Source organism: Felis catus, chromosome B3 (genome assembly GCF_018350175.1).
Source record: "Felis catus isolate Fca126 chromosome B3, F.catus_Fca126_mat1.0, whole genome shotgun sequence".
Classification (NCBI taxonomy): Eukaryota; Metazoa; Chordata; class Mammalia; order Carnivora; family Felidae; genus Felis; species Felis catus.
The window spans coordinates 70492855-70516770 of record NC_058373.1 but is presented as its reverse complement, the minus strand read 5'-3'; the positions used below and the strand labels follow the sequence as shown (position 1 = coordinate 70516770).

At 37.7% G+C, this 23916-nt stretch overlaps 1 protein-coding gene and 1 pseudogene across 1 annotated transcript; both read right to left on the bottom strand.

The window, feature by feature from the left end:
* Positions 1 to 5656: 5656 nt before the first annotated feature.
* On the bottom strand, positions 5657 to 6571 carry LOC101097401 (annotated as a pseudogene).
* A 16025-nt stretch (positions 6572 to 22596) lies between these two features.
* On the bottom strand, positions 22597 to 23571 carry LOC101097153 (olfactory receptor 4K13-like). The gene has a single exon (XM_003987366.3). The coding sequence runs from the start codon at positions 23569 to 23571 to the stop codon at positions 22618 to 22620; it is 954 nt and encodes a 317-aa protein (XP_003987415.3). The 3' UTR covers positions 22597 to 22617.
* Between the last annotated feature and the right edge of the window lie 345 nt (positions 23572 to 23916).

Here is a 23916-nt window from a genome sequence, read left to right as displayed (position 1 = left end):
AAGAGAACGCATCTGATTTCTGAATGACTGCAGGTAAAGAAAAAATATTTAAGATGCCTTGAACTTCACAGCAACTTCTCAGTGACCTACTCTTTTGTCCATAAACAACATATTTTATGAGGTCACAGTTTTAGAATATATCGTAGTGATGTATTTCTGAGAATACATCATGGCCCATTAACAGAGACTTCTCACATAAGCAAATCCTTCTAACCATCCTTTATTGCAAAACTCTTATAGATGAATAATGTCAACACTTATTTAGTGATTCTCAGTCATGACTGTGAATTAGAATTACCTGAAGCAGTTTATAGTAAAAAGCACGTTTCTTGGATTCATTCCCAGATTTCTAATTCAGCAAAGCAAGGATGCATCCAGATTATTTGCATTTTTAAAGCATCCCAGGTGATTTCAATGTAGGCAGTCTTCACATTACTTTTGAAAAATACTGTATTCTGTGGTTTACATATCTTATTTCAAAATAGGAAAGTGAGTTTCATAAAGACTTGCTCAAAACTGAAAGAAGTTCCTTTATTAAAATCTATGGTATAATTTAAGAAACAAACGAAGGGAAGAGAGAGAGACACCAAGAAACAGACTCTTAACTAGAAAGAACTGTTACCAGAGGGAGGGTGGGTGGGGCTATGGGTAAAATAGGTGATGGGGATTAAGGAGTGCACTTGTGATGAGCACCCAGTGTTGTACGAAAGCGTTGAATCACTATATTGCACACCTGAAAGTAATATTACACTGTACATTAACTAAGTGGAATTTAAATAAAAATGTGTAAAAAATAAACGTATGGGTCTCTGTGCACTGACAATGACAAGTTCCCTGCAAAAGTCCACAGTTTGGGGAAAACTGGTGACTTTACTCACTCAAGTTTCACTAACATGGCAAGCAGCCATCCTTACCCAGTCCAGACACCTCAACTCCAGGGATTTCTGTGCCTAAAGCGAGGGTGCAGGGTCCATATCCATCTTTATGGATCTGACCAAAGCAAGGAGAGCTGAGCAGAGATTGGGGATGAGACAAGAGCCACGGATACCTCTAAAAAGTCATAAACACCTGTGGGATCTAGCATCTATTTCAGCATTTACTCTAGGACTGGTTCTGTGCTAAACATGCTGTGTGTGTGTGTGTATGTGTGCATAGTACCCGGACAAAATACAGGGTCCTCAGGAATCAGAGAAAAATTGAGGTAATAAGGGAAGCCTTTGCTAATCATCAGGACTGGATTAAGTTTCCCTCTCCTATACTCTCACACACCATGTTTATCTCTATCATAGCTCTCACCTGACAGCATATTTTGTGACTATATACTTGCTTTAATTCCACTAAACTGGGAATGTGTGTTCCTAAATACTCTATATCCACCCCTAGCTCTATTCATGGAATCTGAAACACAGCAGATACTTGACAAACATTTAATTGCATAAATAAATATGTGAATAGTATTAAATATACCTTGATGGTAAAAAAAAATGGCTATGTGTAATGTCTACAAAGTCAATAATCAGTATTATACCAATAAAAACCAAGGAAATTAATCCTAAGGCAGATTTCCTCTTAAGTTCTCCCCCCCCCCCCCCCCCGTTACAGGCATTATAGAAGCACTGCAGAAGCTGAAATGTCTGTGATGTGATTCTTGTCCCAAAAGAACACTGTCTCAATTCAAGTGGAAGACAGTCCAAGACTAGTCCCTTCTCTGTGTCTCATTCTCATGAACTCTCTGCAAAGCTCTCAATTTTGGCATTTTAACCAGGACTACGTGTAAAAGAGTACTAATCACCCCCTCACTGGGACAACCACAACAACTTATTTTCCCCTCATTTTTGGGACCAGACTGACCACAGCTGCTGTGTGCCCCACACAACTGAGAAATCACTGCCATGTCCCTGACAGAAAGCTGCCTGAGGTTGGGTCAAAGTTGAGGTGTACAATGTAATAATTCCATGTGTATATACTGTGAAATCATCATCACAATACAGGCCCCAACTACATGACCAGGAGGAAGGAGGGCTGTAGCAGAGGCCGACCCAGAGAACAATCCTTACGGGGAGCCGTTATGTGGGACCCATCAAGAACGTGCCCGGCAGGAACATCACACAAAGAGGGGACACTGCATGAGGACAACACGCGGGGCACGCTCTTCCACAGCAAGAACCCGCCCGTGGACGCCACCCGCTTCTTCTCCACGGCCCGGCACCGCCTCTACACCTGCGTGCTGACGGTCCACCTACCTGGCCGAGATCCAGGGTCCCCAAAAAGTGGCCACTGACATCTAAGGATCCTCAACAGGAAGCAGGCCATGCCTCGGAGGAGTCCCCGCTGGCCAGCGCCCCCACGTTGTCAGGAAGGCCCATCTGCCCTCAAGGCGTCCACGCCCACCTGAGGTCTCACGGAGGCAGCCAGGCTTCCCCCCAGTGTGTGTTCGACCAGCGGCCAATCCTGCCCGGAGACCCCCTGGACATCACCGGCCGCCCAGCCAGGTGGTGCCATAGACGTGCAAGCACAGAGGTCCGAGAGAAGGCAAACCAGGGGGCACCACGTCCTGACCGCACTGTCTGCAGCCCTCCTGGCGGCGCCCGGAGCCCTGGCCCACCTCCCCACTGCGCCTGCGCGCCGCCCACCTGAGGCTCCACCAAGGCCTGGAGCCCTGGCATTCTCAGCACACCTGGGAATGCCCCGCCTCACAGGTTTCTGGGTCCTACTCCGCGCGGTAACACTTGCTTGCTGCTGTTTCTTTTGATTTTAGAGGCAACAGAAATGCCCGAACAGCTGAAACTTATTTGGCCGGAGGGCGGGGAGAGGAGTCAGGGCAACCAACACTTTTTGTCCCGTTTCTTCAAAGGGAAACTCAAGTGTCCCTGCAAAATTTTGCAATAAAGCCATTAAGAGGAAAAAATGAAATAGAGTCCCATAGAAATGCTGTTTACTTATAAAAAGATTTAACCTAGAAGACACGACATATTTTTCCTCCTTTTTTTATTTCAATGTATTCTAGCAGGTTTATAAATATAACTTTATCCTTCAGATTTTAGGCCTTCTTTTGCTCTCTTCAACAATTTAAGAGAGGAGTAAGGTGTCATCTTCCTGAAAGCTATTTTTGTATCCACTCTTAATTTTAATTGAAATCTAATTGGTATACAATATCCTATTAGTTTCAAGTGTACATCACTGTGATTCAATATTTGTATACATTATGAAAGGATCCCCACAGGAAGTCTAGTTGCTGTCAACATACACAGTTATTGTGATATTACTGACTATAATCCCTATGCTGTACATCACATACCTGAGACTTATTTATAACTCGAAGTTTGTATCTCTTAATTCCCTTCACCTATTTTGTCCATCCCCCACTTTGTATCTATTAAGTCTGTTTCTCATTTGTTTATTTTGTTTTTTGATTCTACATACATATAAGTGAAATCATATGGTGTTTGTCTTTCTCTGAATTATTTCACTTATTACAACACCCTCTAGGCCCATCCATTTTGTTCTAATGTAACATTTTGTTATTTTTAAAGGCTGAAAAATATTCCATTATATATAAACACACACACACCACTTCTTCAACTTTATCCATTCATCTATCCTTGGACACTTAGGTGGCTTTCATATCTTGGCTATTGTAAATAATGTTGCAGTGAACACAGGAATGCATATATCTCTTTGGAACTTTTAAGCTTTTTAAAATGTTCATACATACAATGTTCATATATATGGAGTAATTGATCATAAAATCTGACTATGTCCATAGTCTATAAAATCAAAACACAGTATTTTTGCAGTAGCAAGCAAGGACACTGTCTGTTGAGAAATTTTTCCTAAGGCAGTTGTTTTTAGTCTGCTCTTTAACATTTATGTAAATATGTGAGACTATAGTCATGAGAAAAGACAGAAGTACCCAGGAGCATGCTTCTTCTGACTGAAAACATTGTCTAAAATTAATGGAAGACTCATCCAGTTACTCAAATAATTCTATCATTATCCAATTCTCTCCTTTGGTTTGATGTTTCAGAATCAACATACAATAGAATTGCTTTCTGACCATTAATTTAGTTAATATAAAATTTACCTCTTGCTTATGATTCTCTTTTCAGGATTCAAAAACATTTGAAAACTCAGCATAAGATCCGAATCTGGGGCATTCAAACACGTAAATGACTCCCCAAAGGACAGAATCAAGTCAGTAAGATATACTGTAGATGTCGTGTTTATTTAAAATCTGTGGGTAAAAAGTTATTAATTTTCTAATCCAATGCATATTAAATAGTAACACAATACCTTAATTTACACCATGAAATACTGAGCCATAAAATGCTGATTTTCCCATGTGAAAATTAACTTCTGCTATCAAATTTCACTGGCATACATTCACTTTTTCAATAAAAAGATTAAGCATAATACACATTCACAAGAAGAATTATACTTTTTAAATCAATAGGATATTGAAATAGTGCTCTTTCCTCCCCTCAGGCTTTCAAAAACAGGAGAAAGATTCATAGGGCTATTTATACTCAGGCTAACTTGCTTGTGCTAAATGTCTCATGTCCTGAATGCCTCTGAACTGACAGCTCTTACTCTATTGGACTATGAGTGAGAAATTAAAATTCACTTTATATAAATATTTTAGACAAAACGAACTATAAGAGAAATATGGTTTAAAAAAAAGAAAATTACTAAGTGCATTCCAAAGCGCATTTGTGGGGTTGAATGTGTATTTATGTGTATGTGTGTATAAATAGAGTTCGTTATTGTTATATTACATGTTTATGCTAATATTATATTATAGTGCAGTTATAAGTTATATATAATATAAAATTAATTATGTAATGAAATTATAATAATTAATATATAAATCCTATATTGTAAAGTAGTAATATTATAAAGTTATATTAGAATATAAAATTTTATTTAAATATGAAATTACATAGAATATAATGATATATATGATTTTTGTTGAAATCAACAACCATTTCTCTGCAATATAATACAAATCTTATCAATAAACCATAAGAATGTACGATTCATAGAACATTTTATTCTTGGGTTAGTTTACTTATGCTGAACGTCTCGTGTCTTGAATGCCTCTGAACTGAAAGCTCTTGCTGTATTGGACTACAATTAGGAAAATAAAATTCATTTTTATATAAATATTTTAGACAAAGTAAACTAGTAAGAGAAATCTGATTTAACAAAGAGAGAAAATTGCCAAGTGTTTTACAAAACAGATGTGTGGGGTTGAATGTGTATGTACATGTATGTGTGTGTATATAGATTTATATTATATAGTTATATTATGATCATACTGTTATAATTACATTATAGTTATATATTATGTTTATAATATAAAGTTCTATAATAAAATTATATAATCAATGTACTATATAAATCTTATAAATATGTGATATTTGAAAGTGATATTATAAAATCTTATTAGCAATATACAATTACATAGAATAAAATTATACATATGATTTTGTTGAATTCAACAACTATTTCTCTGTAATATAATACAAATTCTATCAATTAACCATCGGATTGAAATATTTGAGCGGAATCATATTAAAGAAATGCTTTTCCCTGAATGAGTAAGAACATGTAGCTCTATGGAAAGCTGGAATTCAGTGAGAAGTCACATGTTGGTTCACAGCTTCTTCATAGCTGTTTTCATCTCTTTATTTCTCAATGTGTAGATAAGGGGGTTCAAGAGAGGAGTAAAAATGGTGTAAAAACACAAACAGAAGCTTGTCCACAAAGAACCAACTGAAAGGCCACACACAAATGAAAATGCAGGGCCCAAAGAAGAGAGAGCATGATTACCATGATACATGCAGAGCAAGTAGAGAGTGCTTTGGATACCCCACCAGCAGCATGTTGTTGGACAGTGATGATGACAACAGTGTAGTAGACCAAGAGGAGCGCAAAACAGCTCATAGAGAGCAACCCCACTGTCTGAGATCATGAGTATACCCAAGACATAAGTGTCCATGCAGGCAAGCTTGATCACAAGAGGAAGGTCACAAAAGAAGCTGTCCACCTCACTGGGGCCACAGTAAGGTAAACTCACAGTAAAGGCTACTTGGCTGATGGAGGGCACAAATCCAACGATCCATGAAATGAACACCAGATCCATGTAGGTCTGCCAGCTCATCATAGTCATGTAATACAAAGGAATGCATATAGCCACATATCTGTCATAGGCCATGGAAACCAGAAGCACCATCTCAGCCCCACCAATAAAGTGCAAGAAGAAGATCTGAGCCATACATCCTCCAAAGGAGATGAGCTTTTGATCACTAAGAAAGTCCCTGATCATCTTGGGGGTGGCAAATGAGGCTAGCCATATGTCCAAGAAGGATAGATTTCCCAGCAGGAAGTACATAGGGGAAGAGTGCAAGTGGGGGTCAGAAATTACAGTGACCACAATAATGAGGTTACCCAGCACAGTGACCACATAGATCCCAGAGAAAAATATAAAGAAAAAATGTTGGAGATGCTGTGAAGTGCAGAGTCCATACAACACAAATTCTGACACCAAGGAATAATTCTGCAGTTCCATTATCTCAAGTTTCAGATTTTGTTCTGAATCTATATAAAGAAAAGAGATGGATATGAAAGGACCTGTCAACTATCAGGCACATGAAAGTGATCAACTAAATTTTATCGGAATATAATTTTAATTTGTAAGACATAACATAAAATAGAATACAGAGAAGATTAAAACCAAGCCCAACAGCAGAGTTTGCTTTTCTCCCATGTTACGCCTACTTGGAATCTTCCTTTTTTTTTTTTTTAAGCCACTTTGTTAACATAAAAATGTACCTACTTACCAAAATTCACCCATTTCAAGTATAAAACAATGACTTTTAAACAAATTATGGAGTTATGCAGCTATCCCCACAATGCTTGTTTTGAAATCTTGACAATCCAGATTCTTACTAGGACTTCTGGCATTAGTTGGACTATCTTCTCCTTTGTATTCGTTTGCTCATTCACAAGCTCACACATTCAGACCATATCTATGTAACACTGACAGTTTCCCATTCTCACTTAATTCAGTTATTAAAACAATCAGTATAAAGGGAAATAAATCAATTAACCTAAGGTTCATACAGTTCCCCTGATCCCACAGTTTATTACTGTCCTTGTCATCTCTTTTAATCCATTGGGTTTGGGATTCAAAAGCCAATGATCCAATTCATTTGTGGATTTATTATGTATAAACTGACTACTTATGACAGGATTTTACAATGACTTCAATGAAACATATATTTCAAGACTTTTCAACAAGGATCAGAGCATAAAACTTATGCAATAATTTTTTTGTGGGTAGCTTTCACAAACTACACAATATACATGAATGACTGATAAGTTCAGCATTTGATTAAGAATAATGGTAGCATGTAGCAGGGACAATGGGTACATAAAAAAGGAGGTTGTCAATTCTAACCCAGGGGTCAACTTTGGGCAAAACCTTACTTGAGGACAAATCATACCTCCTCCACTACTTTGTAGTACTTTGTATGAAATATTTAACATTAAGTATAGATTAGATTAGGGTGAGATTGTTGGGGAAGTGAGACAATGAAGGATTTTTACACAGAGGAACTTTCATTGAGATAACACATCACTCAAATAATATTATTTAAGTAATTTTCTCTCAACATTATATGGTTCCAATATTTAGTTTAGGGGTTTTGCTAAGAATAATTGTAACATTTGCATTTGTCACATAATGAGATATTTTGTTTATTAAATCATTTGTTCAGAAAACATTTAATTCCTACTGTGTGACAAATTTTTCTAGGCATTGTGATTGGTGTTTTAGTTTTGGGTAATCTCAAACAATTTTAAGATTTTAGTTTGGGATAATTTCTATTAGACATCTTTTCTCTACAACATTGTATATCTGTGCCAACTTGTCTCTGAAGGCACATATTCAGGGAGTAAATCCAATTTTTTAATAATTAAAATGAACTTTAAAGCCCAAGGGAAATGGCAAGTGGACTGCCTTAGTGGATGCTGAGCTCCCATTGCAATGGTGAATTCCTTTTTTATAGTATCTCAGGGTTGGAATGCCCCCCAGATTTTACCTCGACCAACACCACAGCCTTCCCATTACCATTTGTTTGAAGGCACCGAGAATAGGGTTTTAAATGTGAGATTTGTAGAACACCTCAGCTACTGATTTTCTGTGTGGTCTTTGGAAATTGTTCAACCTCTTTGTCTCATCTTCAGTGTGCCAGATGGTAGTTTAGGCACTGGAGACACAGGTGAGGTCCTGAGGACCAGTACCTGGTCGATGATCAGTGTTGTAATTACTTGGGGGCACCTTCTGTCATAGTTGAGAGCACAGAGGAGTTGAGAAAATGACGAGTGGAGACTGAGCACTCAGAGGAGATGACAGTTTGCAGGGCTCACTGCAGCTACTGGGGTGGATGGTCAGAGAGGCATCCTCCTCTGGGGAAGTGGAAGCAGTTGCCAAAGGAGGCCTCCAGCCTTGGTGCTCCTCTCTGTTCTGGACCTCCTTCACATGCCACCATTGCCCTCCTCTAGGCAGAACCATGAGACTTCCCATGAAGGGCTAATCCAAAAGGGTATCCCCCAGGATCCCCAAGGAGATATCTTAAAAATCTCTTCAGGGGCTGGCTGGTGGCTGAAATGGCACTGGGACCTGTGTTGCATGGAGCAGTGGAGGAGTGTTGAGCTTCAGTGTCAGGTCCATCCACACAGGCTTCACTTTCCACCACTGTCCCTCACAGGGACTCTCTAAGCAACCACTGTGTGGGTGAGAGAAATGGTTTAGTAGCTGTGAATGTGTGTATTTAATTTCACTAAATAATGCCAAATTTCTATGCAACTTGATTTACTCTCTTACTATACTGCACGAGAAGCCCTCTAAGTCCACGTTCTTGTCACCAATTTGCATCATCCAACATTCTATTTTTATATTAACTTGATGGTGTAAATTTGTATTTTACCTTTAATTTTTTCTCATACAAAATGACAGTGTTGTTTGTTGTATTAATTTCATAGGGCTACCATGCCAATTACCACAAACATTATGATTTAAAATAACAAATTTATTCTTTCACATTTTTCAAGAAATGTTTCTTGGTTTTGGCTGCATAACTCTAATCTCTGTCTACCTGCATCTTCATGTGGCTTTTTCTCTGTGTATCTGTATGTCGTTTTCTGTCTCTTATGGGCACTCTCACTGAATTTAGGGACCACCCTCATCCAGTCTGATCTCATGAAGATCCTTATCTTAATTTCATCTGCAAATACCCTCTTTACAAGTAAGGTCACATTCTGAAGTTCCAGGCGGACATTAATTTAGGAGGACATTATTCTACACACAACAAGGCTGGACACTTGGTTCCAGGGCCTGTTTTGAAACAGAGCTATCATTTTATTAATTGCACTATTAATTTAGCTCCATGTTCTGTTTTGTTCCCTACTTAATTATGGTTTATGCACTTCTTAACCTCATGCATGTTCAATCATTAAGTTTGCCTTTTTTTATCCCTATTCTCTGTTTATTCACTGATTGTAGAAACCAAATGAGGACCAGTCAGTAACATTTGTCTTAACATATCTGATCATACCAGGTCCCAAATAGTGCCTCGTTGTCCAGAAGCATGCTTACTTCCAGATTCTTTCAAGCACCTCTCTCCCCAAGTTCCCTGTCCCCGTCAAGATTTCGAGAAAACTGTTACCCTTCTCCCATGTATAAAAGCTGTCCCTAGGCTCAACAGGGAAGGGCAGCTTTAAGAATAATCTCTTGCCTTTTCATTGGGCCCTTCTGAAAATAAAGCTCTCTTTGCTTCAAAACTGGTATCTCAGACATTGGTTCAATGCTCATCAGGTACACAAACAAGTTTGGGTTTCTAACAAATTTAATGAGCCAGCCAGGAGGCTCTTGCCTGAGGAAGGCAAGCCCTGGCCAGAGAGGTGATATCATGGGAATTTCCTGCAGCTGCCTGGATCACCACTGAATCCAGGAAAATTCCCCTGGCTGCCCTCCAGACCTGCACTGACCTCTTCTCAAGGCCAAGCCTCAGCTAAAGCAAAGACACCTTCCATGGGCTCTGGGTAACTTTTGTTGTTGAAGGGTGGGTTTATGTGTGTGCAATCAGCAACTGCATTTCCTCTCATTTAGTTTTGGTTCTTTTTAGGAATATTTCCAAAGAATACCTTTCAAGAGAGGCCCTCACATTTTGCAACATGAAACATCCTTATAAACATCCTTAATTTCTTTTGTTGATGGATCATTTGCTTTTGTTTTTCTCCCACAGAACTCGTATTAGTCCTGTCTTGTCTGTATTATCAGAAACACCAATTCAATCTTGAATATAGCACTTAGGGTTGCACTATGCAAAACTGGTTTTCTTTTACGTAAGCTTCTATCAACCAAAAGAAGATGGTATTCTTTTGCAATGTAGCTTGGCCACAATACAGGTGGAAATGTTCTTTTATATAAGTATAAATACTGCCCCTGAAACAATTCAAAGTCCTTTAACCTCTCTGGGAATGACTGATCTAAATCATTCCCTATTCTTGAGACTGAAGGAAAAAAAAGTGGGGAAGGAAGAAAAAAAAGACCTTTTAAAAGTACAAACAGCTAGTAAAACACCCTTGCTCAAAATCTAGTCCACAATTTCCATAAGATTATTTATCAAGGATAAATACAATCTTTATTGTAAAGTTTCTTGCCTGTGTCTGTCTTTTGGCATTATCTCCCTCTGGATGCTATTAGTAAAACTATAAAAGAGCTCTGTTTAGTTGAAGATAAGAATGGGGCATCCTCACACGCAAAGATAGAAACTAATTCAAAGGTTTCTCAGGTTCACAGGATCTGGGATAATCTCTGATAAAGTTTGGGTTTGTTGGTTAAAATAGACATGCCTTTTGGAGTTATAGTTTTTATGAGAGCTCAAAGCCTGCTTGGAATTCTCTCTCACTTTCTGCCCCTCCCCTGCTCATGCTCTCTCTCTCTCTCTCAAAATAAATGAACTTAAAAAAAAAAAGAAATTCCTTATGAAAAGATGTAACAAAGCAGATTTAAAAGAACCTATATGGTCTATTACTATTGTTGCTGTGCTTATGCAAATAATTAAGCCAAGTTTGTTAAAACTGGACTCATCAGTTTTAAGCAAATTAGTCTTCATTTGGCTGCAAATTAGTCTTCAATAAAAAGAAGGGTAAATTTAGAGAGAAAAATTATATATCAATAACACACCTTTGTTAATGTTAAATTCTAATTATGATTAAGTGTTGTTGTATGTTTGCTGTTTGCCTATTCAACTGGGCTGGATCCTAGATTCTTCTGCTGTCTTCAAATATCTGTCTATGACTCTCCCAACTAAGGTTTCCTATTTTCACCCGCTCTTTTAATTTGAAACAACTGAGAAATGAAGAATACCTTTTTCCCGAGGCCTATAAACTAAAGCTGGACAACTTGAAATAAGCTTCAGAGAAAATGCCACAATAGTCCATGCTGAGACAATCTTCACGCCTGTTGCTGTGTGGGCCACTCAGAAATCACCAGAAGCACTCAAACTGTAGGCCAGGAAAATCCGTCAGATAGACACTGCCTGCCCCCACTCCAACTAAGGATGCTTCAAGCTCAACAGCTAGAAATCCTCCCACTGGTGGCACTCAGGAGTCAGACACTGGGTTTACATACTGCTGTAACCATTAGCGTGTGTTTTTCTTTTGTTTCCAAAAAAATGCCTTACTTGCAGCAGAAAAAAGCCAAGCAGTTTTAGATAAAGTACAGAAGAAGCCCATCATCTTCATCTACTAGATTCAAACAATCCTGCCAGGCCAGAAGCATCAGAGGCACCAGAGAAGGTGCTAAACTGCGACCCTGATCAAGATATAAATGCAGGAGGACATCACAGACTTCAAAATTACCCAGAAGGTATGCTAGTAGGATTAAAAAATAGGGGTACCCAAACATAAGAATCTAAATAAGGTTAAACAAGTTAATCAGATGCCTCAAGAAGACCCCTCATTTTTTCTTGAATGAATTTATCAAGCATATTGTCAGTATGCTGACATCTACCCTGAAGCACCTGAAAACTTAAAAGTGATACATATGACTATTATTAGCCAAAGTGCCCCAGATAGTCAAAGGAAATTACAAAAAAAAACAGTGGTAGCTTTAAAGAGGGCTATTTGGGCATTGGTAGGGATTGCTTTTGAGGTTTCTAATAACTGGGATCAAGTCCAGAAAACAGAGAAGCAAACAAAGAGTAATGAGACAGCATGCTACTTTGCTAGCTGTGGCCACCTGAGGAAAGTCTCCCGAGAAACAGTCACGGTGAAAACCGAGGTCCAAGCCCTGTGCCCAGACACTGGAAAACGTCTTCAAAGGCAGATTTCCCTTTTCCACTCCCTTGGCTATTGCTCTTTGCCCCTCAGCAGCAGGAAGCAGCCAGAGCGGTCATTGTCCCTATTCTCCAAGATGGAAGAACTATAAAATAAGAGTGGGGATTTGAGGCAGGTGCTTGGTTCCTGGACCTGTTTTGAAGGCCTAAGGGGAACTATAGTTCTATCAGTTGCATTATTAACTTAGGTCCACGTTCTGTTTGTTCTCTACTTAATTATGGTTTTTGAACCTCTTAACCTCATGCACGATCAATCGTTAACTTTTCCCCTTTTACCACTACTCCCTGTTTACCAAGTGATTGTAGAAACCTAACTGGGCCTCGACAGTAACATTTGTCTTGATGTATCCGATCATACCACGTCCCAAATAGCACCTCATTCTCCAGAAGAATGCTTTCCTCCAGATTCTTTCAAGCCCCTCCCCCACACCCTTTAGCCACAAGAATGTTTCAAGAAACTCATTACCCTCCTCTCATGCATATAAGCTGTCCCTAGGGTCAATGGGGCAAGGCAGCTTTGGGAATGATCTTCTGCCTTCTCTTTGGGCTGCCTTCTCATAACAAAGATTTCTTTGCTTCAAAACGAGTGTCTCAGAATTTGGCTTACTGGACATTGGGTGCATGGACAAGTTTGACTTTCTAAGGGCAGAAATGTAAATCATTTCACTTTTTTCAATCAACACTAATAGTAAATTTTATCCTCTTTATTATATGTAGTCATTTTCAAAACCCAATACCTGTGAGCAACGGAGTCTTACAGTTGAAAGTTTCTACATTACTTTTCTTAGACTTGAGTGTATGAGAGCAGCAAATTAGCTGTTGTATTATTTGTTCATGGAGTTAGCTTCCCAGACCTCTGTTATATTTTAAACAACTTCTAGATTTGGGGAAGGAGGTAATTTACAAAAGTGTTTCCAGAAAATGGTTAATGCTATTAGAGGTATCAGAGAATTGTAAAGAGGTACACAGCTTCTAAAAACAGACTTGAGTCAGAATCTTTTCCTTTCCCTTCTAGCTGTGGAAATTTAGGTAACTTATAAAGCCTTCTGCCCCAGTTCCCTCATGTATAAAATGGGGATGAAAACAGCACCCAGTTCATAAGACTGATACTCAAAGACTTCACTCTACAGCCTAATCATTTACTGAATTTCTAATCAGATTCTCTTAATTTTTCAAATTCTCTTATTTTTAATTTCTTTAACATTTATTTATTTTTGAGAGACACAGACATAGACACAGTGCTAACAGGGGAGGGCAGAAAGAGAGAGAGAGAGAGAGAGAGACAGACAGAATCCAAAGCAGGCTCCAGGCTTTGAGCTGTCAGCACAGAGCCTGATGCAGGGCTCGAACTCACAAACTGCAAGACCGTGACCTGAGCTGAAGTCGGATGCTCACCTGACTGAACCACCAAGGCACTCCTCAAATTCTATATTTTAGATACAGACTGAAGAATTGCTTTTGTAGTCTCTCTTTAAATCTGAGTTAGTTCACATATAGTGTAATAATGGTTTCAAGAGAATGTAGTGATTCATCACTTACATATAATATCCAGTGCTCATGCTAACAAGTGCCCTCCTTAATGCCCTCCATCACCCATTTATCCAATCTCCTCACCCAACACCTCTCCAAAAAACCTCAGTCTGTTCTCTGTATTTAAGAGTCTCTTATGGTTTGCCTCCCTCACTGTTTTCATCTTATTTTTCCTTCCCTTTCCCTACATTCTTCTGTTTTGTTAAATTCCACATATGAGTGCAATCATATGATATTTGTCTTTCTCTGACTTATTTTGCTTAGCATAACACACTTTAGTTCCATCCACATTGTTGCAAATGGCAATATTTCATTCTTTTTGATCACGAAGTAATATTCCATTGTATATATACCACATCTTTTTTTTTTTTTACATTTTTTTAAATGTTTACTTATTTTTGAGAGAGAGAGAGAGAGAGAGAGAGAGAGAGAGAGCGCGCGCGCACAAGCAGATAAGGGGCAGAAACAGAGAGGGAGACACAGAATCTGAAGTAGAGTCCAGGCTCCAAGCTGTCAGCACAGAGCCCAAAGTGGGGATCGAACTCACAAGCTGTGAGATCATGACCTGAGCTGCAGTCAGACGCTCTACTGACAGAGCCACTTAGGTGCCCCTATATACCACATCTTCCATATCCATTAATCAGTCGATGGACATTTGGGCTCTTTCCATAATTTGGCTGTTGATAGTGCTGCTATAAACACTGGGGTGCATGTGCCCCTTTCAATCAGCATTTTTGTAATGTTTGCATAAATACCTAGTAGTGCAATTGCTGGGTCATAGGGTAGCTCCATTTTTAATTTTTTAAGGAAACTCCATCTTCCAGAATGGCTGCACCAGTTTGCATTCCTACCAGCAGTGCAAAAGGGTTCCCCTTTTTCCACATCCTCACCAACATCTGTTGTTTTCTGAGTTGTTAACTGTAGCCATTCTGACAGTTGTGAGATGGTATCTCATTGTGGTTTTGATTTGTATTTCCCGGGTGATGAGTGATGTTGAACATCCTTTCATGTATCAGCCATTTGGATGTCTTCTTTAGAAAAGTGTTTCCTCATGTCTTTTGCCCATTTCTTCACAGAATTATTTTTTTCTGGGTGTTGAGTTTGATAAGTTCTTTAAGATTATGGATACTAACTTTTCCAATATGTCTCCCATTCTGTCGGTTGTCTTTTAATTTTGCTGATTGTTTCCTTCATTGTGCAAAGCTTTTTATAATGATGAGGTCCCAATAGTTCATTTTTGCTTTTGTTTTCCTTGCCTCAGGAGACATGTCTAGTAAGAAGTTGCTGTGGCTGAGGTCAAAGAGGTTGTTGCCTGTTCTCTCCTCTAGGATTTTGATGGTTCCTTGTCTCACATTTAGGTCTTTCACTTATTTTGAAATTATTTTTGTGTATGGTATAAAATAGTGGTCCAGTTGCATTTTTCATGTTGCTGTCCGGTTTTCCCAACACCATTTGCTGAGTGTGACTGTCTTTTTTCCATTGGATATTCTTTCTGCTTTGTCGAAGATTAGTTGGCCATACATTTGTGGGTCCATTTCTTGGTTCTCTATTCTGTTCCACTGATCTATGTGTCTGTTTTGTGGCAGTACCATACTGTCCTGATGATTATGCTTTGTAATACAGCTTGAAGCCCGGAATTGTGATATCTCTGGCTTTGGTTTTCTTTTTCAACAATACTTTCATTATTTAGGGTATATTCTGTTGCCATACAAATTTTAGAATTGTTTACTATGGCTCTGTGAAGAAGGCTGGTGTTATTTTGATAAGGATTGCATTGAATGCATAGATTTCCTTGGGTAGTATCAACATTTTAACAATATTTGTTCTTCCTATCCAGGAGCATAGGATGTTTTTCCATCTTTTTGTGTGTCTTCTTCAATTCCATTCATAAGCTTTCTATAGTTTCCAGCATACAGATATTTTACCTCTTTGTTTAGGTTTATTTATCTTATGGTTTTCAGTGCAATTGTCAATGGGACTGTTTTCTTAATTCTCTTTCTGCTGCTTCATTATTGGTATATAGAAATGCAACCAATTTCTGTATGTTGATTTTATATCCTGCGACTTTGCTGAATTCATGTATCAGTTCCAGCAGTTTTTTGGTGCAATCTTTCACTTTTTCCATGTAGTGTATCATGTTGTCTGTGAAGAGTGAAACTTTGACTTCTTCCTTGCCGATGTGGATACATTTTCTTTTCTTTCTTTTTCTTTTTTTTTTTTTTTGTCTGACTGCTGAAGGTAAGACTTCAACACTATGTTGAACAACAGTGGTGAAAGTGGCTGATCTCTCTTTAGTAGCCTCAAACAAGTCCTACTTTCCATAGAGACATCAACCTATCTGACCAATTATGCTCCAAGTAAAATCATTTGTGAGAGCAACTCTGAGCAAAGGGTTCCAATCTTGCAAATTGAAATGATGATTGGTAGTATATATTTTTAGTTCCTCCTGAAATTTGGAACCATCCATACTCTTAGGGAAGTTAAAGATTTAGCTTTATAAATCTATGGTAAGCAACAGATTTAAAGATCATGAACAATGATTTTGACATATAGATAATTTCTTGGTACTAGTCTGCCTTGCCATTTTCAGAATTCTCTAATTCCTCATAGTGACTTAATGTGTTGTGATATCTCCTGGAATTCTGGACTTAGCTGAAGGGTACTAGCAGATAGGAAGCCCTTAAAGTAACATTACAATCTGTCTGTGAAAATGGCTATTTTTGGTAATGATGAGATGGTAATCAGCCTGACTGCCTCTTTGAAAGTTATAGGCTGCATATAGATTGCCTACTGGGGGACTGGAAAGACTCCAGACCAAACTTATAAATCCTCCTTCCCAATTCTTGGTTTTTGTTAAAGCTAAGAGGAAAAAGACAGGTGATGGAGCCACTAGGTGGCAGGCAAGCTTCTTGTAAACTTCATTGATCAGAGTTGTTTAATCCCCTACTTTAGATACATTTCCTTAAATTTCTTCTACAACTAAAAAATATTTACCTCTACCCATTCGAAATGTTGACAAGAGCTCCACTGAAATCAGTAAATTTTTCCATGTCAAATGAGCCAAGTTCAATTCGTAGTCTTTATTATCCCAAATATGAGTCATTTTTATAAAAACATGCAACATATTCACAATATTGTGTAAGACACTAAAATTCATAATTCTCCTCACTAGAGTAGAGATTTATCAGAAATTTTATGGCATCTATATATTTTGCTCTGGCATTCAGGAAAAATTTCAGAAAAAGTATTAAGTCCTAGACATGTCATAAGCTAAAATATGAAATAAGATGTTGAAAAACTAGGAAAACATAAGATTATCATGGTTGAAACATTTCATACTAAGCCCAAGAAAATCGACTCAACTTTCAATGATTTAGTGTTCAGGTTAGTGGCTAATTTCAAGTAAACATACATACGATTATAACTTTCCTTCATTACAGAAATAGCAAGAAAAAATACAATTAAAAATGACCTCATAAAATATAAATAAAAGGAAATAATTCATAAATTTAATAGTTCCAGTATATAATAAGGAAAGCTATATAATGTTACTGGGGGACACAAATGAAAGTCTTAATAGATGCAGAAATAAACTCTGTTCTAGGATTAAAAAGACCAATATTGCCAAAAAAAAAAAAAAACCAAAAACCAAGAATCCAGGACCAGATGGTTTCCCAGGGGAATTCTACCAAACATTTAAGGAAGAGTTAACACCTATTCTCTTGAAACTGTTCCAAAAAAATAGAAATGGAAGGAAAACCTGCAAACTCTTTCTATAAAGCCAACATTACCTTGATTCCAAAACCAGACAGAGACCCCACTAAAAAGGAGAACTATAGACCAATTTCCCTGATGAACATGGATGCAAAAATCCTCAACAAGATATTAGCCAACCAGATCCAACAATACATTAAAAAAATTATTCACCATGACCAAGTGGGATTTATACCTGGGATGCAGGGCTTGTTCAATATCCGCAAAGCAATTAATGTGATTCACCACATCAATAAAAGAAAGGACAAGAACCATATGATCCTCTCAATAGATGCAGAGAAAGCATTTGACAAAATACAGCATCCTTTCTTGATAAAAACCCTCAAGAAAGCAGGGATAGAAGGAGCATACCTCAAGATCATAAAAGCCATATATGAATGACCCAACACTAATATCATCCTGAATGGGGAAAAACTGAGAGTTTTCTCCCTAAGGTCAAGAACAAGACAGGGATGTCCACTCTTGCCATTGTTACTCAACATAGTGTTGGAAGTCTTAGCCTCTGCAATCAGACAACACAAAGAAATAAAAGGCATCCAAATCTGCCAGGAGGAGGTCAAACTTTCACTCTTCACAGATGACATAACACTCTATATGGAAAACCCAAAAGATTCCACCAAAAAAACTACTAGAACTGATGTATGAATTCAGCAAAGTTGCAGGATATAAAATCAATGCATAGAAATCGGTTGCATTCCTATACACCAACAATGAAGCGACAGAAAGAGAAATCAAGGAATCGATCCCATTTAAAATTCCACCAAACACCATAAAATACCTAGGAATAAATCTAACCAAAGAGGTGAAAAATCTATACACTGAAAACTACAGGAAGCTATGAAAGAAATTGAAGAAGACACAAAAAAATGGAAAAAGATTCCATGCTCCTGGATAGGAAGAACAAATATTGTTAAAATGTAGATACTATCCAAAGCAATCTACATATTCAATGCAATCCCTATCAAAATAACACCAGAATTCTTCACAGACCTAGAACAAATAATCCTAAAATTTGTATGGAAACAGAAAAGACCCCTAATAAACAAAGCGATCTTGAAAAAGAAAACCAAAGCAGGAGGCATAACAATCCCAGACTTCAAGCTATACTACAAAGCTGTTATCATCAAGACAGTATGGTACTGGCACAAAAACAGACACTCAGATCAATGGAACAGAAGATCCAGAAATGGACCCACAAATGTATGGCCAACTAATCTTTGACAAAGCAGGAAAGAATATCCAATGGAATAAACACAGTCTCTGCAGCAAGTGGTGCTGGGAAAACTGGATAGTGACATGCAGAAGAATGAACCTGGACCACTTTCTTACACCATACACAAAAATAAACTCAAAATGGATGAAAGACCTCAATGTAAGACAGGAAGCCATCAAAATCCTTGAGGAGAAAGCAGGCAAAAATCTCTTTGATCTTGGCCACAGCAACTTCTTACTCAACACGTCTCTGGAGTCAAGGGAAACAAAAGCAAAAATGAACAACTGGGACCTCATCAAAACAAAAAGCTTCTGCACAGCGAAGAAAACAATCAGCAAAACTAAAAGGCAACTGACAGAATGGGAGAAGATATTTGCAAATCACATATCAGATAAAGGGTTAGTATCCAAAATCTACAAAGAACTTATCAAACTCAACACCCAAAAAACAAATAAACCAGTGAAGAAATAGGCTAAAGACATGAATAGACACTTCTCCAAAGACGACATCCAGATGGTCAACTGACACATGAAATAATGCTCAACATCACTTATCATCAGGGAAATACAAATCAAAACCACAATGAGATACCACCTTACACCTGTCAGAATGGCTAACATTAACAACTCAGGCAACAACAGATGTTGGCAAGGATGCGGAGAAAGAGGATCTGTTTTGCATTGTTGGTGGGAATGCAAACTGCTGCAGCCACTCTGGAAAACAGTATGGAGGTTCCTCTAAAAATTAAAAATAGAACTACCCTATGACCCAGAAATTGCACTACTAGGCATTTATCCAAGGGATACAGGTGTGCTGTTTCGAAGGGACACATGCACCCCCATGTTTATAGCAGCACTATCAACATCCAAAGTATGGAAAGAGCCCAAATGTCCATCCATGGATGAATGGATAAAGAAAATGTGGTGTGTGTGTATATATATATATACATATATATATATACATATATACACATACATATGTATATATATATACATATATACATATATATACATATATATATACACATATATACATATATATATACACACATATATATATATACACACACACACACACACACACACACATACATACACAATGGAGTATTACTTGGCAATCAAAAAGAATGAAATCTTGCCATTTGCAACTACATGGATGGAAATGGAGGGTATTACGCTAAGTGAAATTAGTCAGAGAAAGACAAAAATCATATGACTTCACTCATATGAGGACTTTAAGAGACAAAACAGATGAACATAAAGGAAGGGAAACAAAAATAATATAAAAACAGGGAGGGGGACAAAACAGAAGATATGCATAAATATGGAGAACTGAGGGTTGCTGGGGGGATTGTGGGAGGGGAATGGGCTAAATGGGTAAGGGGCATTAAGGAATCTATTCCTGAAATCACTGCTTCACTATAGGCTAATTTGGATGTAAATTTTTAAAAATAAAAAATGAAGTTAAAAAAAAAGAAGATGTGGTATATACATATATATATATATATATATATATATATATATATATATATATATATATATATAATGGAATATTACTCGGCAATCAAAAAGAATGAAATCTTGCCATTTGCAACTACATGGATGGAACTAGAGGATATTATGCTAAGAGAAATTAGTCAATCAAAGAAAGACAAATATCATATGACTTCACTCATATGAGGACATTAAGACACAGAACAGATGAACACAAGGGAAGGGAAGCAAAAAGAATATAAAAATAGGGAGGGGGACAAAACAGAAGAGACTCTTAAATATGGAGAATAAACACAGTGTTACTGGAGGGGTTGTGGGAGGGGAATGGACCAAATGGGTAAGAGGCATCAAGGAATCTACTCCTGAAATCATTGTTGCACTATAGGCTAACAATTTGGATGTAAATTTAAAAAATAAAATTAAAATTATGAAAAGAAAAAGAAAAAGAAAAAAATTTATTTTAAAAAATAATAAAAATAAATAAATTAATTAATTAACAAAGACCAATATTGGGAATATATTTCCACCTAAATGAGTGTATGAGATTAATTCAATTATAATATTTAGCATTCATGTCGTTTAATAAAATCATTCTACTTAATAATAAATAACTGAACTGGTTTCAAGATGATTTGAGGAAGAATAGCAATGAGAGTACTTACGTAATAGACATTAAAATGTAATATAGATTTTTGGTGCCTGGATGACTCAATCGGTTGGGCAACTGACTTTTGGTTTCAGCTCAGGTCATGATCTCACAGTTTATGAGTTGGAGCCATGTGTCAGGCTCTGTGCTGACAGCGGGGAGCCTGCTTGGGATTCCCTATCTCCCCCTCTCTAAATAAACAAACAAACAAATAAACATTTTAAAAAATGTAATATATATTTACAATGATTAAAACAACTTGCTAACAAATGAATCTCAAAGGCATTATGCTGACTGAAAGAATCCATGCCCAAAGGCTACTTACTATACGAATTCACTTACATGACAGTCTAGAAAAGGAAAACGAGGCACAAAAAAATAGATCACTATTATCACAGCCAGAAGATAGGAGAGAGGGTTAGACCAATAGACCACAAAGGGACACAGGGGAATTTGAGGGTTGAAGAAATTCTCTTGTTTTCTCATTGTGATGGTTACATGGCTATGCATTTGTGAAGACTCACAGAATTGTACACTAATGACAATGATTTTTTTTTCTATTTGTAAATTGTATTTTAAAAGTGGAAAAAAAAAGCTTGATACTGGTACTAAGAATTGATTGCAGACTTTTCAGGAGTATCACCCCTTTCCCCCTGTAAGTTCTGAATCAGTTTATCAGTGGACTCAGAAAACAAGGAAGAGATAAATATTAGTGTTATTACTGATAAAATTGTATTGGACTTACAACCATGTAACACAGTACTTTACATGCCACAACATGACTGAATATTTAGTTCACTCTCTGCATCCATAGACTCTAAGCTTCCTGAAACCCTGGGTCAATCTTCTGGCACATTGTGGGCTCACAAAACATGTGAAGAATGGTTAGAGTCACCGTGTCTGGGGCAACCGAGTAACTAAAAGTTAATACATATTAACTAGGGATTACCTACTAAACGTACTTAACTAGCACCAAACAGTAGTGACTCAGACACTCAGCTAACAGCTATGTGAGGGATCATCTGTGTACATTTTCTATATACAGATTCCCAGTAATAACTACAACTATAATAGCAGCAGTAATAATTACAAGAGTCATAGCATTAGTAAAAATAACAATTGTAAAGATTTAAAACATGCCAAAATAATAAAAGAAACATATAAAGAAGTTTTTGCAGATAAAGAAGTAGAGAAAGAGAATTTATTCATTTTTCTTTTCAAATTTGCATGAGAAGAAGTAGTGAAGAGAGGATTTAAATGCATGTCTTCCAGATTGTAGATGTCATGCTTTTAACCAGTGATAGAGACAAACAAGGGGTTTGCTCTTTAACAATTAAAGACCTACAGTTTCTTTATACAGAACTTCAAATACATTAAGAGTTCATTCCTTAAAATGTCCATTCCTTAAATTGTCATTAACAATTTAAACACCTACTGTTTCCTAATACAGAACTTCAAATACATTAAAAGTTCATTCCTTAAAATGTCCAAATAAGAGATTATCTCTTTGGAGGCATCATCTACAAAGTGGGTTTTGAATTTATATGTCGAGTTCTATGGTGTAATGGTTAGCACTCTGGACTCTGAATTTATGTGTCGAGTTCTTATCTTCTTAATGGCTGCTTTTACTTCTTGATTCCTTAATGTATAAATAATAGGATTTAAGAGAGGTGTGAAAATTGTATAAAACACAGAAAGAATTTTATCTACAGAGTATCTGCTGAAGGGCCATACATAGATAAAGACACATGGGGCAAACGATAAAGTCACAACCGTGATGTGTGCCGAGAGAGTGGAGAAGGCCTTGGCGGAACCACTAGCAGCACGGTGCCTGACTGAGTGTATGATGACCATGTAGGAGACAAGCAAGAGGAGGAAGCAGACCAGGGACAGGAGGCCACTGTCAGCAATGACCAGCAGTTGTAGCATGTACGTATCCTTGCAGGCGAGTTTGATCACAAGGGGAAGGTCACAGAAGAAGCTGTCCACCACGTTGGGACCGCAGAAGGGCAAATTCAACATGAAAGCCATTTGACTAGATGAGTGCACAAATCCAACTGTGTAGGAGGATAGCAGCAGCCCACCAAGCACTCGGGGGTTCATGATGGACATGTAATGGAGGGGTTTGCATATGGCAACATACCTGTCTATTGCCATGGCTACAAGCAACATCATCTCACTCCCACCTAGGAGGTGCATGAAGAACATCTGAGAATAACATCCCCACCAAGAGATGGTCTTCCGCTTTCGGAGGAAATCCACAATCATCTTAGGGGTAGCAGAAGAAGCCAAGATCATATCCATACAGGAGAGATTGATAAGCAGAAAATACATTGGTGTGTGAAGGCGTGAGTCAAAGGTCACGGTGACCAAGATGAGAAGGTTTCCTAACACAATCCCAGCATAGACCACAGAGAATCCTAGGAAGAATAAAATCTGAAGATTCTGAGATTTGGAAAGTCCCAGCAAAATGAACTCAGACACCACTGAATGGTTCACCCTTTCCATGTTATCAACTTTATGTCATCATAATCAAAATGAGTAAGAATTGTGGGCAGAAAAGTTGTGTTTATACAAAGGATGGTTCATGTTGGTGTCTAATTTTGATACTCAGACAGGTGAACTTAAAGCACCTCCCACTTTTGGGAAATTTTGTTGGTCAGTGATATCGTAAATGGCCCAAAGCAGTGTACCAAATAGCAAGGAGAATTCAGAATATACATTTCTGAAAGACAAAAATAAAAACAGCACATGAAATCACAATCATATAGACTGTGAACTTGGATTCCAAAGACCTCAATACAACACCTAGCTGAGTTACTCATTGGGCAGCATATGACAACGACCTCCTTC

Coding starts and splice junctions, on each gene's coding strand:
- LOC101097153 (XM_003987366.3), bottom strand. CDS start 23,571: ATGGAAAGGGTGAACCATTCAGTGGTGTCTGAGTTCATTTTGCTGGGA.